This window comes from Dipodomys spectabilis, unplaced genomic scaffold (assembly GCF_019054845.1).
Source record: "Dipodomys spectabilis isolate Male_0828 unplaced genomic scaffold, ASM1905484v1 ptg000436l, whole genome shotgun sequence".
Classification (NCBI taxonomy): Eukaryota; Metazoa; Chordata; class Mammalia; order Rodentia; family Heteromyidae; genus Dipodomys; species Dipodomys spectabilis.
Window position 1 is genome coordinate 7,192,295 of NW_024871113.1, and position 17,706 is coordinate 7,210,000.

Consider the following 17,706-nt stretch of genomic DNA (forward strand, 5'->3'; position numbering starts at 1 on the left):
TATTTTAGATTATGGTATTGCTCCATGTTGTAAGAGTAGAACAGGATATTACCCTTTCAAAGAGCTCTGAAATGCAGGTCACTATAGAAATTCTCCTTAAATACTTAATTAAATTAAATTAAATTATTTTATTTATTTTTGTGGGTCGTAAGACTTGAACTTGGGGCCTTGGCATTGTTCCTGAGTTTTTTTTGCTCAAAGCTGGTGCTCTACGGCTTTGAGCCATAGCTCCACTTCCTCCTTAAATATTTTAAAAAATATTTATCATACTTTTCCAAGTAAAGTGTGATATCGAACTATATCATTAATATTAATAGAACACACTTAAATTTTAGCAGAATGATTTATTGAACTCCTTGACTAGGCAATTTGTGTGAAATTAAGTTTGGAATCTTTTTACTATAAGATACAGTTTTCTGAAGAGCGAATCACAAAAGAGTTAGAAGATCATATTTCTATAAATATGATTTTTTTGGTTCTCCTGGCTGCTTTGGGATTTTCCCTTCAATCTAAACAACTTGAATATTAAAGTATATGTCATTTAATAACTATTAAAAAATAAAGATTAAAGAGATTTAAAGGCATTGAAAAAAATTGATAGTATCTCTGTACTTATTGTTTCTTTAGTGTATATGAAGAGAGGTGTAACATTTGTGTTTAATTCTGGAAACAATTTTATCTACATCATAAACTAAAATAGAACTTTCTCCTCTTCATATAATTTCTTCAGAACTCTTTCAAAAAGCATTAAGTGATGTTCTTCAAACATTGAAAACATATACATTTTATGAAAAAATTCACCCAATGCTTTTCACTTTGGGACTTATAAATCCAGTAAAGATTTGAGCTCCTTTTACATTTGAAATCAATTAACATATTTAATATCATTAAGTATTCTTAAGCACTTGAACAGAGGATGACTGATGATACTTGTGTTTACTTTTACAACTGGAGCAATGATTGATAAAAATTATTATTAAACATAGCTAAGTTATCTTGTGGCATATAGTCAGAAACAGCACTTGACCTACCCTTATGTTAAGAAGTAAAGAGGTGCATCTGCCCTTCTCCATAAAAGACACGTGTCCTCTACTTCACCCATTCCCCTGTGCTATTGGGATAAACAGTGAACATTTTGAAGGTAGCTATGTCTACATGAAAGTTTTTCAAAAAGTTTGTCACATCTCTTGCAAAATGTAGTGTGAGACATATTTAACTCTATATCCTATAATGCTTATTTATTTACACATTTCACAGATGTACTATAAATCTCATTTTTTCATTGGCACTTCTCTGATTTTAAACAATAGAAATTTTTATTGTAAAAAAATTTTCCTTTTAATTGGTTTTCCGCCCCTTATTTTGATTGAGTGGTGTATCCTATCACTATCCTTCAAAAATTTTGACCTATTACTGTCCATTGTAACACAGAGAGAGAGAGAGAGAGAGAGAGAGAGAGAGAGAGAGAGAGAGAGAGAGAGAGAAGGAAGAGGGAAGGAGAGGGAAGGAGCGGGAAGAAGAGGAAGGGAGAAGGAGAGAGAGAGGGAGAGAGTGTTTGCTGGTACTGGGGCTTGAATTTAGGGTCTCAAGCTTTGTCAAGGCTGGGACTCTATCATCTGAGCCATACCTCAACTTCCAGGGTTTTTTTTTTTTTGTTGGTGAATTGGATATTAAAAAAAATTCTCATAGACTTTTTGCTTAGGTTGGCTTTAAACCATGATTCTCAGATCTCAATCTTCTGAGAACCCAGGATTATAGGCTCCTGAAAAATAGTGTATTTCTTAATGCTTTGACAGTAGATTTAGTTTAAGGGATACATTGATAAACTTTTTGTGATGGCAAATTTTAGAAAGATTACATCTTCAAGTCTAATTTTCTAGAGCATTGTTAATGACAACAATATTTGAAATAATTGCATTTATGTTCCCTATTAAATTTAGAATTTTATAAAATGTTTTAAAATAATACAGTAAATTCCTTTCCTGTACTTACACATCTAGATTTATGTACTTCAAATTTTAGGTATGTTATTGGGAATCTTGAGGTGTCTAGTAATTCAAACTTGTGAAAATCCTTGTGTGTAAGAAGATATGGTCACAGAAATATTGCTAGTTTGTTATATTTCATGCAAGAAATTTTTATCTTAACAAACTTGTAAATATTCACTACCTTGTTTTCTTTGGGTGATTTTTATTCTTTTTTTTTGGTCTGTTGTGGGGCTTGATCTCTGGGCTTGGGCGCTGTCCCTGCGCTTTTCAGCTCAAAGCGAGCACTCTACCACTTGAACCACAGCGCCACTTCCGGTTTTTGAGTGGTTTATTGGAGATAAGAGTCTCATGGACTTTTCTGCTCGGGCTGGCTTTGAACTGTGATCCTCGATCTCAGCCTCCTGAGTAGCTAGGATTACAGGTGTGAGCCACCAGCGCTTGGCTGATTTTTATTCTTAATAAGGAAACAGAAGTAACTAGGTCATAGTGGCTCATACCATGAAAATATCTACTTTTATATATTAAGAGTTAGGTTTTGTGTTAACCTTTTTGTTTGTAGTAAGATTCTCCTCCTTTTTCTCTCCTCTATGTTGTCAAATACCTATAACTTGTACACACAGAAACCTGATAAAACTTTGGGGCATTTGGGGGGTTTAGAACTCCTGTGGTTAAATTACTTAAATCAGCATCTCTGCTTCATCCTCTTTCTCTGTTTGGATGTTTTATGTTTTTCTTTCTCTTTTTTTTTTGGTAAATATTGTCATAAGCTTTAATGGTTTTCTTTTTAGTATATGGCTCATGTGTAACTATGTAGATAATGTATTACAAGTATGTGGTGAATTATTTACACATTTTTAAAAATTATTTCATTGTGGGATTTCATACCCTAAACTATTTGGGCATCAAGCTGTGATGAGTCCCAAAGAGTCCCACATCTCAATGTGTCAGGTGAATATGTCATCCAAACTAGCTAATTTCTATTCTGTGCCTAAAATTTTTACTAATTTCTAGCTTCATATGAAAAATATGAAGTGAAATATATGAAAAGTATGAAGTGAAATGTTCCCTTTTAAGTTAATATTTGTATATGTTACTAACCTGATTTTTTATTAGGTCATTCATTTCACTTTACAAATCCATTTCATACTTGTTATTAGATCCCTCTCTGGGCGCATTGTTGGAGGTGTGTGGTGGTTCTTTACCCTGATCATAATCTCCTCCTACACGGCTAACTTAGCTGCCTTCCTGACTGTAGAGAGGATGGTATCTCCCATCGAAAGTGCTGAGGACCTTTCTAAGCAAACAGAGATTGCTTATGGGACGTTAGACTCTGGCTCCACTAAAGAGTTTTTCAGGGTAAGAGATTCTGCTTTGTAATTTCAGATTTTTGTTCCTAAAATTTAACCTCTTGAAATTCTCTCCTTCCTCCCATGGTCTATGTACAGATAATATGTGAAAGTAATCTCACTGCCATCTCTACCTCTGTTCTTTCCTTATCCCTGTCCATGGCTTTATTTCTGTTTATTCATTCCTAAGACATAGAAAAACAACGCACAATATTGCCATGGAAACCTAATCTCCTTAAAATTGATTGTCCTTTGGGAATTAAAGCAAAATATAGATGCTTATATTATTGTTTTGTTATCTTTTGTTAAAATTAAAGCAAAATATAGATGCTTATATTATTGTTTTGTTATCTTTTGTTTTGCATAATTATGATTGCACATATTTTGTGTAGTTTGTGATTGAAAGACCCACATTTACATGTTATGTTGACTCCATGTCAGGATATTGTTATGATCCTAATGTGGAAATTCTAATTTTGTCATGCAAACCCTTCAAGAAATAGTTAACGTAGGCCTTCAACTATATATGTAAGTGAAATTCTAACTTCTTTTAATTTGTGATCTTACATACACTGGATAAGTCCATGTGCTTGATGCTGTCATAATTATTTCTATAACATTGTATGAAAATGCTTAAATACAGCCGACTAATTCTGGCCCGTATATATGGCATATTATGATCACTGATAGCCCACATGGATCTTTGAATATTTTTGAGCTTGAGTGAGATCTTGGCCAAAGGTCAAAGCAGTAGGAAAATAACATGAACACTATTTTAGGTTACATTGTTTCTGGGTTTTGGTTACAAATAAATTGGGGCTAAAGGTATGGTAAAGGAAAGGTACCAGATGAAAAATACACAGCTAATGAGTACAACCAGGGTATGTACCCCAGAGGGTAGGATCTTGATTATGTCATTAAGAACTTCCACTTAAAGGGTAAACAAAGGAGGAGGCTGCAATGCTTGATAAGAAATGTACGCATTATCCTGCCCATATAATTGTAACCCCTCTGTACAGTATGTTCACAAAAAAAATTAAATTAAATTTTAAAAAAAGAACTTCCACTTAAGTGCAAAAGTGTTCATATGCTAGAATCTTTGTTACCTGTGTGCTGAGGTTGAGGTAGTAGAGAGTTCAGAGAGTAGCCTCACAATCAGTGATTAGGTCATGAGTGGTACTGCTCTTGAACAGGATTAATTTAGTTCTTAGGGACTTATGTTAGTTCTGAAATAGCAGATTGTTGTGTAGCAAGGCCTCTTTGTGTACTTAGTCTCCTGCATGTGTCTGTTTCTCCTTCTCCTTTTCTACTTGGTTTTAACAAAGCTCTTACCAGAGACCAGATATGCTGCTGCCTAATGTTGGTTTTTTAGCCCCAGTATTTTGACCTAAAGGGTTTTTGTTTAAAAAAAAATAATCATGGCTTCAATAAGTGTGATAGTATCAGACATAGACTAATATATGTGGGCAATGGTTTTTGTTTAACTTCTATGCATCATTAAAGCTCAGATAATTTTAGGGATTTAACACAGTCAGTCAGCTAACACATAAGCTAAGGACTTTTTTTTAAAAAATAAGTTTTTATTGTGAAAATACTGTACAGAGGGGATTACAGTTACATGAGCAATGTAATGAGTACATTTGTTATCAAGCATTGTTGTCTCCTCCTTTGATTTTCCCCTACCATCTCTTCCCTTCCATCCTCACAACTACACTCTCCTGCACCTTGACTAAATTGTAAAGTTCATTTTTTGACATAGCGTCTTATACATCTCATTGTTGCATTGAGTCAATTTGTATCCCTGTTAAAGGTCAGGTAAGATGTTAAGCGAAATGAACCCCAAGATAAGGACACAAATGGTTTTTTCTTTCTTGCTATTGTTTCTAACGTATTTATAAGGTACCATGTGATTTTTTTTTGTTATTTTGTATGTCCCTCCTCCATGGTATAACCTCTGTTTTCACTGTTTTTGATGTTTGTATAATTTGCGGAGGGGAAGGGAAAAAACAAATTGTTTAAACTAAGGTCTTATTCCTAATTAAGGTTCTTTTGCCAAACTTTTCTTTGTACACAGAGCTCTCTGTATTTACCACTTTGGTCTATCCATGCTCATTTGCATGACGGTTGAATGTTAGTAAAGATTGAAAAGCAGGCAGACCCTCATAGCTCCTTACAGGGTCTCTCAACAGCTCCTCCTAAAGGAACTTCATGAAATGACATGGATGAAGTGTCTGCATTTCTTGGTGGTTCCTTACATCTCTTTTATCTAGAGAAAGAAGTGTGGGCTCCTAGTCATTTAAAGGCCACAGTATTTATTGTATTGCAATCACTGAACATAAAATACACCATGATAGAAAGGGGAACTTGTTAAACTCTTTCACTGAAATGACATGTGTACAGTGTGAAAAAATATGTATAAAGTTTATCTCTCCAAGCTGGATTGAATAAAAAGGGTTTGCTACATCTTAAATAATTTTGAGCAAGTTTGTTACCTACATTAATTTACTATCTATGTATTGAGCACCATGATGGCAATGAGAAAAATCTTTTTTGCTTTGACCTCTGAAATTTTTTCTAAAATACTGGAATTTTCCAGCTGTATCTTTAAGTATCATACTTTTCACATATACTTTTTTTCATTAGTATAGGGGAATTGATGATTAGATTTCCTTTCTGACAAGGAATTTCTTCTAATTAGAGTTACATAAAATGTATTCAATGTATTTAATATTCATTTCAGACATTTTAAAGACAAAAGTGATTCGATTTCTGTTATATGTTTCCCCCGCCCCTGCCAAACCCTAGTGTGGCCTAGAGTCTCTTAGCTGAGGTATGATTGAAGTTCTGACTTCTCTCTCTAAAGTTAACATTCACTGCCCATGTTAAATCCATCTGTCCTTCAGCTCTAGGGAATTTGGAGCTTCCTTTGTGTGGTACCTTCAAGACAGGGTGGAAGAAAGAGAGCATAGGTGATGTGGGCTGAAACCAGACTGAAGATGTACATTGTGTGCTTTGTTCTCTGTTTTCACTCCTAAGACCCAATAAAACAACAAATTACACATGGAAGGAGATGTTTCTGCCATTTGCTGATCTTAAATCTTCTAGGCGTTTTATAATATGCCTTATTGTGAATTTGTTGATAACATTTCCATTTTATACTATCTTAGAGCTTAGGGTTTCAAACATTGGTTATATTCTTTCTTATATTTTTACTGAGTTAATAAAGCCAATTGTTTTAATAATAGCAAGTGTCTTGGAATTTATATTAGGAAAAAGGATTTGAGAATTTAAGGCATTGCTCAAATTTCAAATGATGACTGAAACTGAAAAATAATTTAAAGCCATTTAAAATGAATGATCAATTCTAAAATAAAACTAAGAATTATGAGTACTCAGAATTATGAAATATTACCTAATGGTTTTACAGTATAACTTTATTGGGGTTAAAGCACCTTATATCAAATTTCTGTTTTATACTGATGCCCTGTTGTACTGAGATGATATTAGTGGTTCAGATAAAGCCTAAACTAATTTTGAATTTCATAATAAACACTTAATAGTAAACATTAATATTATTTTATTGAGTTCAGTGCATATGTAATAGCTTTAGAAGTTGATTTTGAACTGTAAGATTTCTAATAATTTTCTGCAATGACAATAAAGTATTATGGAAATATTGAGATGGCTCTACAAAAAAAAGGAAGGAAATGGTGGCCAATCTTGTGACAATGATGAGATATAAAGCATAAGGTCTTCATTTTCCTTTGCTATGGTTTTCTGCTTATGAAACCCACATACATTCTTATGCAGTGAATGACAACGTCCTTAATTATAGGGCTATAGTAACATACCTATAATTAGGAGAGAGTTAGACTTTCAATTAGTAAATGCTATTTTTAGAATATCACATTTTGCTTATTTCTTCTCTCAGTAAAGTAGGGCAGATTGTCAATTATATGATTTTGTGTAGGCAATGATTATAAAGGACATATACATTATGTTCCCACAGAAACAAAGATTTTTCAGGCAGGCTCTGATTTTTGTACATAAAACTGTCATTGGCTTGTCCATCCATGAAGTACAATGATTAACTATTAGAATAGAATCCTCTCTTCATGCCTGTCATAAATCCATGACAGTGCAATCTCCTTATTGCCTCTGGTTCCCTCCTCTAATAAGATGCAGGAACCTGTAAAATCTCTGAACAATTTAATAATATTGGTATTGGAGACAGCAAAGATTCCAACATTGGTGAAATGATGGTGCTTTATTTCTTATTTTAGGAAGTAAAATTCATTTGGACAGATAAATTGAATATTATAATCTTTTTTTACTATTCTAGCGTTAACCATATGCATAGACTTTTTGCAGAGTTTAGAAATAGCCTAAGTGACAGATGACTACTGTTCAAGCAACTGTTCCATACCAGAGTAAAATGATTAGTTTAAACTTTTTTCTTATAAATATACATATACATAAATAGGTATAGACACAGATACATTACGCACATATACATATACACATGCATGTAATTTTCTATACAATAATCATGACTACCAAAAAAGTATAAAAACTGAGATTATCATGTAAAGATAGCAACTTTGTGGCATGAAATACATTGATTTATAGTTACATATGAAATTATCATTTAAATATAATTACAAAAGAAGTATTCTAGCATTTGGACAGCTCCTTAGAGAGCAATATTAAGTGCTATTTCATTAAAATATTTTTTCCAATTACTGTCTGTGTTTAGCAATAATACAATATAACTTCTTTTTTAATATGCTGTACAGAATTTCATGATTATGTATGATGGTTCTTCATAGTATTTTTTATTCCTGGTACTAGTGATCATTTATATAAGGTGCAGTCACTGTATTTCTTATTTCTCTGCAGACAGAAATATCAGTGCATGCATATGCATCTTGTATCTCTTAAATCTGGAACTGAAGTAAGCCGTAGACAGAGCAACACAGATAGAGAAACAGATAGATAAATATGTATAGATAGAGGTATATAGAACTATAGATAACTATACCTGCAACTCTATCTATATTCTATAAATATATGTGTATTAGACATGTATCAATATGATAATGTCTATATTTACATAATCTATATTTATAGAATATATAAATATGGTGAGAGAGAGAGAGGGAAAATTACTCATAGCAAAATCGGCTCTTTATAGGCCTCCACCATATTTAAATATTTAAATAGTTCCTAAAATAGAAGGCACCACATAAATGCGGAGTGAAATACATGAGCAATGAATAGTGCTGTGAATTTGTTGGAAGTCACTCATGCATGGTTTGTCATACCCATAAAATTTTTTCTTCCTCATTTTTTGGGGCCTTGATTATAGCAGAACAATCTGCACAGCTGCCAGCTCTCACTTGCCCAGGCTCTCTCTAGATGATCTAGGACAAGTTGAATCATTTCCTCTTGGGTTGGCAGTTTTCCTTTCTCTGACATTTTAATTTTTCTCACCATTCTACAGAACATCTGAAGAGCCACTGAATTTGTGACATCTTTAAGGACACGCTTAGTCCAAGCTGCGTGAATATACTGTTTTATTTCAGCAGTTCTAGCTAGGGGAACAGTATATAGTGAAGGACATTGTTTTAACAGACCTTGCCATTATTTTTTTTAAATTATCACTCCATGAAAGGACTATCATGAAGTCTATTCAGTTCTCAAATTTCTTAAAAATGGAACAAAAAAAAATGTACAAAAACCAGACCTTGTGATTCACACCTGTAATCCTAGGTAGTCAGAAGTCTTGAAGACTGAGGTTCAAAGTTACCTCAGGCAGATACATTCTCTAAGCTTCACCTCTAAAATAATGAGCAAACTACAGAGCTGTAGGCATGGATCAAGTAGTAAAGGGCCAGCTTAAGAAGCACAAGAATCTGACTACAAACACCAAAACTGCCCCCCAAATGCACAAAAGGCTGTACTGAATCATGTGTCCAACAGCCCAAGTACTAAGCACATCTGCTCACTGAATTATAATCATGGTGCAAGGGGGTGGTTTTCTCCAGGGTGAGTTATTTTGGTCGTATTCCGCCCATAGCTATTCTGTGCAAATGTCAGTGTGCTCTCTATTTCATCTGTCTGGGTCATTTAGAGACCACGTTGTGTTACACTGAATAGTTCAAAATCATATCATAGGATGCCTTTTCACATTATTCAACTGAAAAAAAATCATCCATTTGCCACCAAAAGCAGATCCTGAGCACAAATAATCTAACAGTGAAAGTTTAACTAAAAAAGAAGTTTAAAATATCTTCATTTCAAAATTTTTTAAAATTACTTTTTGGATGCATCAGAAAAAAATGAATATCAGAATGCACTGCATTGGTACTTTATACAACTTAGTGCTCAATATACTTTATTATTGTATTTAACTAAAAAGGCATCACCATCTCTGCCTGTCTCCCCTAGAGCTTTTATAGCAGTTGTCATGGTGATAAACATCTTCCTGGAGCTCTCTACAAAAGAGAACAGAATTGTTCAATTTAAGTGTATTAGAATCAAGTTATAAATAAATTGAAATAGTACTGATAAAATCTCTCTCTCTGTCTGTCTCTGTCTCTGTCTGTCTCTGTCGCTCTGTCTGTCTGTCTGTCTACTCTTTCTCTCTCTCTCTCTCTCTCTCTCTCTCTCTCTCTCTCTCTCTCTCTCTCTCTCTCTCTCTCTCTCTCTCTCTCCTGGGGATTGAACACAGAGCCTCTTGCTAGGCAAGTACTCTACAACCCACTTGAGCTTTGCTCTTAAACCATCAAGAACTGTTTGATTAGACTTGTGGTATTTGAAAGGAAATATGATGTTAAAGTAATTTAGCATTTACATTTGAGTTATAGCACATTACTTGTTCTTATTCCTAATAAGTCATTATTCAAAGTGAAGTTGCTGGTAAAGGTGGTTGCTTATTTCCATAGAAATTTCAATAGAAATATGCCAGAAATTTCAATAAAAATAAGCCTACTGGAGAAAACAAATTCATAAGACTCTTATCTCCAAATAACCAGCAAAAAGCCAGAAGTGGAAGTATAGCTTAAGTAATAGAGTGTCAGATTTCCTAAGAATGTAAAACCAGAAAAATGTACAAAAGCTTAGCAAAAGCAAAAGGCCCTGAGTTCAAGCCCCAATACTGGCATAAGAATAAATAAAAATTACATTCAGTCCTGTTTATGTTTATTTCAGTTTTTTTTTACTAAAATCCAATGCTCTTAAGATTTTTAGAAGTAATTTTTTCCCTCCTATTCTGCTTCTTTCTGTTTTTGTAATCCCAGACTACTGGTAATCTTCTTCATCTGCCAATGGGGCATGTGGTGATTGTTGTCACCTGGGTTCTCAGCTTAGTGATAAAGGCTTTGCATTGGTCTGTTTTATAAAAACAAAACAAAAAAAAGGAGAAAACAACTATGATTATCCAGATGGTTGTGTCTTACACCTACAACCCTACTTATTTGGGAGGCTGAGAAGGAGAAATTTCAGTTTGAGGCCAATCTGAGCAGAAAAGTTTACAAGACCATATCTGGGTACAAAAGCATCCCAAGCTATGTAGAACAATGAAGTAGGGAAAGACTGTCTTCCAGGTCAGCCTGGGCACTAAAGCAGATGAGCCTCGAACTTCCATCTCAATGGAAACAAGTTGGATGAGATGGTGTATGCTTGTGATTCTAGCTTTAAATTGGCAGATGGCAATAGATTTGAGACCCCTGGGTTCAAATCCCAGTACAAAAAAACCCCCAAAAACAACAACAAAAAAACTTTTATTGCCTAAAAGTTTGTTCATTTGTTAAAAAAAAAAAAAAAAAAGATTTTCATGGCCTTTAAAAAATATGTAGTCAACAAAATCAAATTTTTTCTTTATTACCTACACCTTGACTTATGTGAAGAACATATACATTCACATACACAGACACTTAAAACATTCTCTTTCTGTATAGAAGTAGCTGGCATGGGTGCAGATGCTCAATTTAAATATTGAGGAGGCTACCTTCAACTTTTCCTGCCATCTGATGATGTCTAATCATTGTGTCATCATTAAACATGGGCACTCGATTACAAATGGCTCCTAAATCCTGTTCCTATTAAAAGTACATGCAATGTATTGAGTTTACCATCCAAACCATTCTTATATGCCTTGTGAATTTTAACTTACCATTAACATGTAATTCAGTTTTTTGTTTATTTATTCGTTTTGCCAATATTGTGGCTTGAGCTCAGGACCTTACTCTCTTGCTTCACTCACAGCTGGTACTCTACCTCTGGAGCCATGCTTCCAATTCTGGCTTTTTTGCTTGTTATTTGGAGATGACTCTGACACACAATTCTCAGATCACAGCCTCCTAAGTAGCTAGAACTATAGATGTGAGCCACTAGTACCTGGCTCTAATTCTATTTCCTTACCATTTTTATTGTCATTTTCAGATTTTATAAAAAGTAAAATTTTTCTCTTAAATATTTTCATTCATTGGTACTCATTCTGAATAAGTGAATTTTTTCATATGATTAATGCATAAAATATATGAAGATAACTACCATTTCTTTCTGAACTTTTCCCCATTGCTATTCTTGGGATTGTGAATTCCCATAATCATTCTTCAAGCTCTTTATTGAGGTTGCTCCTATTATCTCTAAAATTGGTACCTAGATCTAGAATGTAATTTATTTTTTAATTGAATTTTATTGTCAAGGTGATGTACAGAGGGGTTTCAGTTACATATGTAAAGTAGTAAGGACATTTCTTGTTGAACCCCCCTCCCTCATTTTTCTCCCACTTTTCCTCCCCCCAGTACCTCCGCAAGTTGTAAAATTTATTTCCAATAAGTGTGATATTATCTATCCATAGAGCATTTCAGTCTACTTGTAACCTGGACACTCTATTCATCAGGAGGTACAATATTTACATAACAAACATAATAATCATTAAAAAGAAAGGCTTTGATTGAAAGTAGAGTATATGCCTGTAATCCCAGCACTTGTAGAGACAGCATCATGGTGAGTTTGAGACCAGCCTAGGAGAGCTAGTTAGGCCCACTCTCCAAATAACATAAATAATTAAAAAAATAAGATAAAAAGACCAAAACCTCTAACAAAACCACGAGTTTTCTCAACACTGTTATGTTCTCATTCTTAGTGGCTTCCTCTTATTTACATTGTTCCTTCATGTATGTGTATGTGTAATTAAAGTTGTTATCTACAAGACCATTTAAAACTATCAAGTTTATGAGCTGTAGTGGTTGAATTAAAAACTTTAGTGGTTTGAATTAATACGTTGTCCTATATTTGTGGTTCACTACAAACCTCGGTGACTTAAAATATGAATTTGAGGTAAGCCTTGTATCTTCCATTTGGTCGATAGGAATTGATTGGAATCATATTCTAGTTGCAGTCTTATACAACGGTAATATTGCTTTTGTCTTCTACCTTAATAACATCTGTAAATCTGGAATGTTTTTGGAATATTCCATTTATTTCTGTAAGCCCATTGTTGACTAACATAGTAGATAAAACTGTACAGAATCAGTTGTATGACAATATAATTGAAGATTCTGTTCAGAACAGTGCTTGTAGATCATTAAGTCCTAATCATGTTCTTTGAATGTAATTGATATATTCATCAATGACTAACCTAATTCAGATAATCTCAACTCTCCTAATAATCCACAAGGATAATATAATACATGCTATCAAATTGGTTGATAATACCAAAGCCATTTGTTTGCAATATCTTTGGATGGGCCCAGTGAATACCCCTATTAAAACAAACGGTGGAGCCATGGGAATCGTTTGTGCTCTGTCTGTCTGTCTGTCTGTCTGTCTGTATCTCTCTCTCTTCTCTCTCTCTCTCTCTCTCTCTCTCTCTCTCTCTCTCTCTCGCGCATAATACCAATTCATGCAATGCTTACAATACAACAAAACATTCCCTTCCTAATATTATTTACTATTCATAAGGGTAATAAAACAAATGAAAAATCATTTGCATTTTAAACTTTAAAAATCATTCTTTCCCAAAAAATATAGTTCTATTAAGAATGCATGTGTTAATTTAACTATTTTTTCATATCTGACAGTAATTTCAGATTGCCTAAAAGAATTCTAAGACTTAACTTCACTCAAGCTGACTAGAATGCTGCTAAAATGTAATTTATTTTGAAATCATTTATCAGTAAATCATACACAAATGTATTTCCCTAAATTTTGTAATATTGCATATTTAAAATATATATTTCACAGTCAGTGTGTGTATATACATGCATCAGAGACTTGGGTCTGGGTCTCATTTCTGTTTCTTATACAAACTAATGATTGAGGCAAGTTACTTGATCTTTGAATCTTGATTTTAATTATAGGGAGTGAAATGTACCATGAGATTTTAAATTTCTATTCTAGTACTGATCATTTGAAAACCTCAAGCCCCCAAATACTTATTACATAGTTATATTATTTTAAAAAAACCATTTTAATTTTTAAGAAGCTTAGAAATCACATTATTTTTAGTATTGTAAGTACAGAGTTAGAAATAATACAAATGACTTAATGTTATTTGAAATTTGGTTTTATCGGAAATGACAGATTAGTCTCATAGAAACAAATTAAGCCATACTTCTGTAACATAATCTGTGAACCCTTTCCAATGGCTAATTTATTGATTTTAACAAAAGAGAGAAATAATGCAAGAATTTAAGTTCATAATTACCTTATACATATGACATTAATGATTCAAAAATATTTTCCACTCATTTGATTAATAATACCATGGAATTCAGTGTTCAAATATTAATCTTTTAGTATACACACTAGAGTGTTTAATATCATGTAGTAACAGAAATTAATAGCAAACAAATGTCTATAGGGAAATATTTAAAATTTTTTACTAGCAAACATTGAAATTTTAGTGCTTTAACAATTGTGTCACTCTTCTATACTGTATTCATTTCTTGGCTGTTTTCTATTAAAATGTAATTGCCAACATCAGCAACACATAGGTTCAATTTAGGGCAGTGTCACATTCTGTTCTGAGTATCATGAACAGAGTCCTCAGTTTTATAATATCTCTTTGAATCAAGGTAAAATAAAATTAAGATTTTTTTCACTCAAGTCATCAGTACAGTCTTTTTTTTTTGGAGTTACTAGGGTTTGCACTCAAGAACTCACACTTGCTAGACAGGTGTTCTTTAACCATTGTTTGTCTATCTATGTATTTTACATGTGAATTTTTTGTGAATTGTTTTTTAATGTAAACATGTATAAGATTGTTTTGGCAAAAGTACTACAAACTTGGCTGTGGTAGGGTAACAGAGAATAGATAGACATGAGTGGAAGTTAGATTTAGGGAAGAAAAGAACAGAGGGAGAGGAAAAAGAAAACGTTGGAAAACACTAGGATCCCAGGAACTAAAAGAGGAAAAAGAATCAAAAGAACTTGCTCCAAGGGGCTAAATATGGTGCAGTTCTTACAAAATGCTACCACAGAGTGTTCTAACCTGGCTGCATTATGTTGCTCAACAATGTGTATAGTTAACACTATACTGTATATTAAATATGGTAAAAATGTGAAATTGTATTATGTGTTTTTCATGGCAATCAAAGCAAAATAACATGTAGAAGTTAATGAAAGCACTGTTTCCTATGCCTTGCTTTAATCTCTGGTTCCAAACTCAGCCTCATATTACAAGTACAGGAAACAATGTGGTTTGTTTTACAATTATGATGAGGATGTGCTTTCCCCATCAACTATAATGAAATGAGTTCAAATTTAGACGTTGCTTAGAAGTTAGTTAGCATCCAGCCTGGCCATTTTCTTTATTTTTCCATGTATTTTTCTTTTTTCTTAATATATATTTTTTATTGTAAAGATACTGTACAGAGAGGTTCCAGTTACATGAGCAAGCTAATGAGTCCATTTCCTATTGAGCCCATTATCAAAGTTCACACAAAGTGGCTAGTGGAAGTAACTTGATCAGTGTTTGGCAAATTACTTTATGTTAATATGCTTAGTTTTTGACCATTCTGGAAGATGATTTGGAGATTCCTCAAAAATCTAAGCATAGAACTAATAAACATGATCCAGTGATACTCCCTTGGTCATCTATGCAGCATATTACAAGTCAGGATTCAGTAGAGACATCCATGTTTTGTGCGGCACTATGCACAAAAGCCAAGTTAGAGAAACAGCCCAGATGCCCTACAACCAATAAGTAGATCAGGAAAATGTGGTGTTGGTGGTGTAAGTGGTAGTAGATGTATGTGTGTGTGTGTGTGTGTGTGTGTGTGTGTGCATGCCCATGTGCTTGCTTGAGTGTATACAGTCCATATCTGTCTATACTCTTTTGTCCTACCACAATTGGTTAGGTAGTACACACAAATAGTATACACACACACACACACACACATACACACACAAATTTTATTCAGCTATCAGAAAGAATATGTTGTTTGCAGGCAAGTGTCTACAACTATTTTTTAGTTGTAACTAAAAAATAAAATAACTGAAAAATTATTTTAAGTGCTCTAAATCAGACTTAGAGACAAAGGGCACATGTTTTCTATCTTATATGGACATTAGATCTAAAATACAAACCTTCAGGAAAGCATTAAAATATGACTGTTCAGTTAACACAGTATCATTATAATTTAATCTAGCAAGCAGGTTCTTAAATTGTCTGCTAGGCCACAGTTTGTCTTTACATTGTTTTTCTACCAGTTAGTGTTTTCATTTATGTGATTTTGGAGATGAAGAAAAGGTATTTGGGCATGATTTGGTTATCTGTTTAGTTCATTCTACCATTTTCCTAATATTGTTAAAAGCAATTAGACACAGTTTGACTTATCTCTAGTCAAAACATAATCAAATTCTTCCTGTTCTTTGAAAAACAGCCATGAAATTCAAATTGATACATTTCTAGCAGAAATGATTGGAAGTTTTCAGCCTAACAATATAAAATTGTTTATGAACTACCTTCCTTATATACCTTTGTCCAAATCCATGCAAATAATGCATGGTTACAAAACTCATTAATGAATGGGGGAAAAATACATATCTTATAGCTTCATGCAGTGTCAGTAGTGTACATTTTTAAAACTTTTAGATAATTTGCAGGTTCTATTCACAATTACAGCATAAAATACTGCACAGTTAAAAAAATAGTATATACATTATAATTCCTGCGAAGTCTTACCTTAAAAAAATGGCTGTTTTCATTTAATAAAATTTCTTGGTCTAAATGAAGTAGTATTATCAGATCTCGGGTATTTTCTTATTCAAAATCATAGACATATAAAGTATTTTAATGAAAGCTCTAGATCTAGATATTGCTTATTACTAACAAGGTTCAAATGCAGATTTTTGCATTTGGTTGACTTGCTTGCATGGCTGGCACTATTCCATTTCAGTCATATGTAATTTTGGAGCTGGAGTCTCATAGACTTTTCTACTTAGGCTGCCTTTAAACCATTACCCTCCAGATCCTAATCACATGAGAAACTACGATTGTATGCAGGCATGAGCCACCATCAGCTGGATGCTAGATATATTTTTTTCTGAATTGAGGCTTAAAAGCCTTTAATCTTTTCTTTTTTCTTCAAATTATTTTATTGATGAATTCCAAGAAACCAAACGAAGTTTCATGATTAACAAATTCCTAAACCTTTTTTTTTGTCAGTCATTGGGCCTGAACTCTGGGGCCTGGGAGCTATCCCTCAGCTATTCAGCTCAAGGAGAGTGCTCTACCACTTGAACCACAGCACCATTTCTGGCTTTTACTGCTTATGTGGTGCTTTGTAATCAAACGCAGGGCCTCATGCAAGCAAGGCAAGCACTCTACCACTGAGCCACTTTCTCAGCCCCTAAAAGCTTTTAATCTTTACAAATAATGTCACACTTTGAGAAATAGTCTCAAGACTAATAGGAAAGTTTTTTTCAGTAAAACTGAAAATTTCATTGCTAAAGTTTGGGTTTTCTCATAGCACATACTATTTTAATGCCTCAATTGTGTCTCAAGAAATGGGGTGGGAGCTCTCCCTGCTATCCTACTCCAAGCAGAGTGTAGCTCTGTAGCAGTATAAACCTCACTGATAACTCCTATTCGCCAATTGGGTTTTCACCAAAATAAAATGAATATTTTTCCATGTATAGCTGCGTGCATTTCTAGGACCACATCCTAAACAAGTATAAGTATGGAAATACATTCCTGCTTATAGTGAATTGCTTTCTGTAAGATAATTTACTAATTTTTAAATTTCTTGGAATAAAAATAAATAAGCTAGAACTCCCTAACTTTCATGAGCTTTAAAAGTGAGTTTTCAATTTCAATTTCTTATCCTAAGCCTCTTATATGGAATAACAAAAGGAAT

At 33.5% G+C, this 17,706-nt stretch overlaps 1 protein-coding gene across 5 annotated transcripts in view; it reads left to right on the plus strand.

Moving 5' to 3' along the window:
* Gria2 (glutamate ionotropic receptor AMPA type subunit 2) overlaps positions 1 to 17,706 on the plus strand; it is a 139,299-nt gene that overhangs the window by 116,737 nt on the left and 4,856 nt on the right. For all 5 annotated transcript variants that reach the window (XM_042668397.1, XM_042668393.1, XM_042668395.1 and 2 more), the window contains exon 12: positions 3,146 to 3,344. In XM_042668397.1, the coding sequence (XP_042524331.1) occupies positions 3,146 to 3,344 (199 nt within the window). The remainder of the gene's footprint in view (positions 1 to 3,145; positions 3,345 to 17,706) is intronic.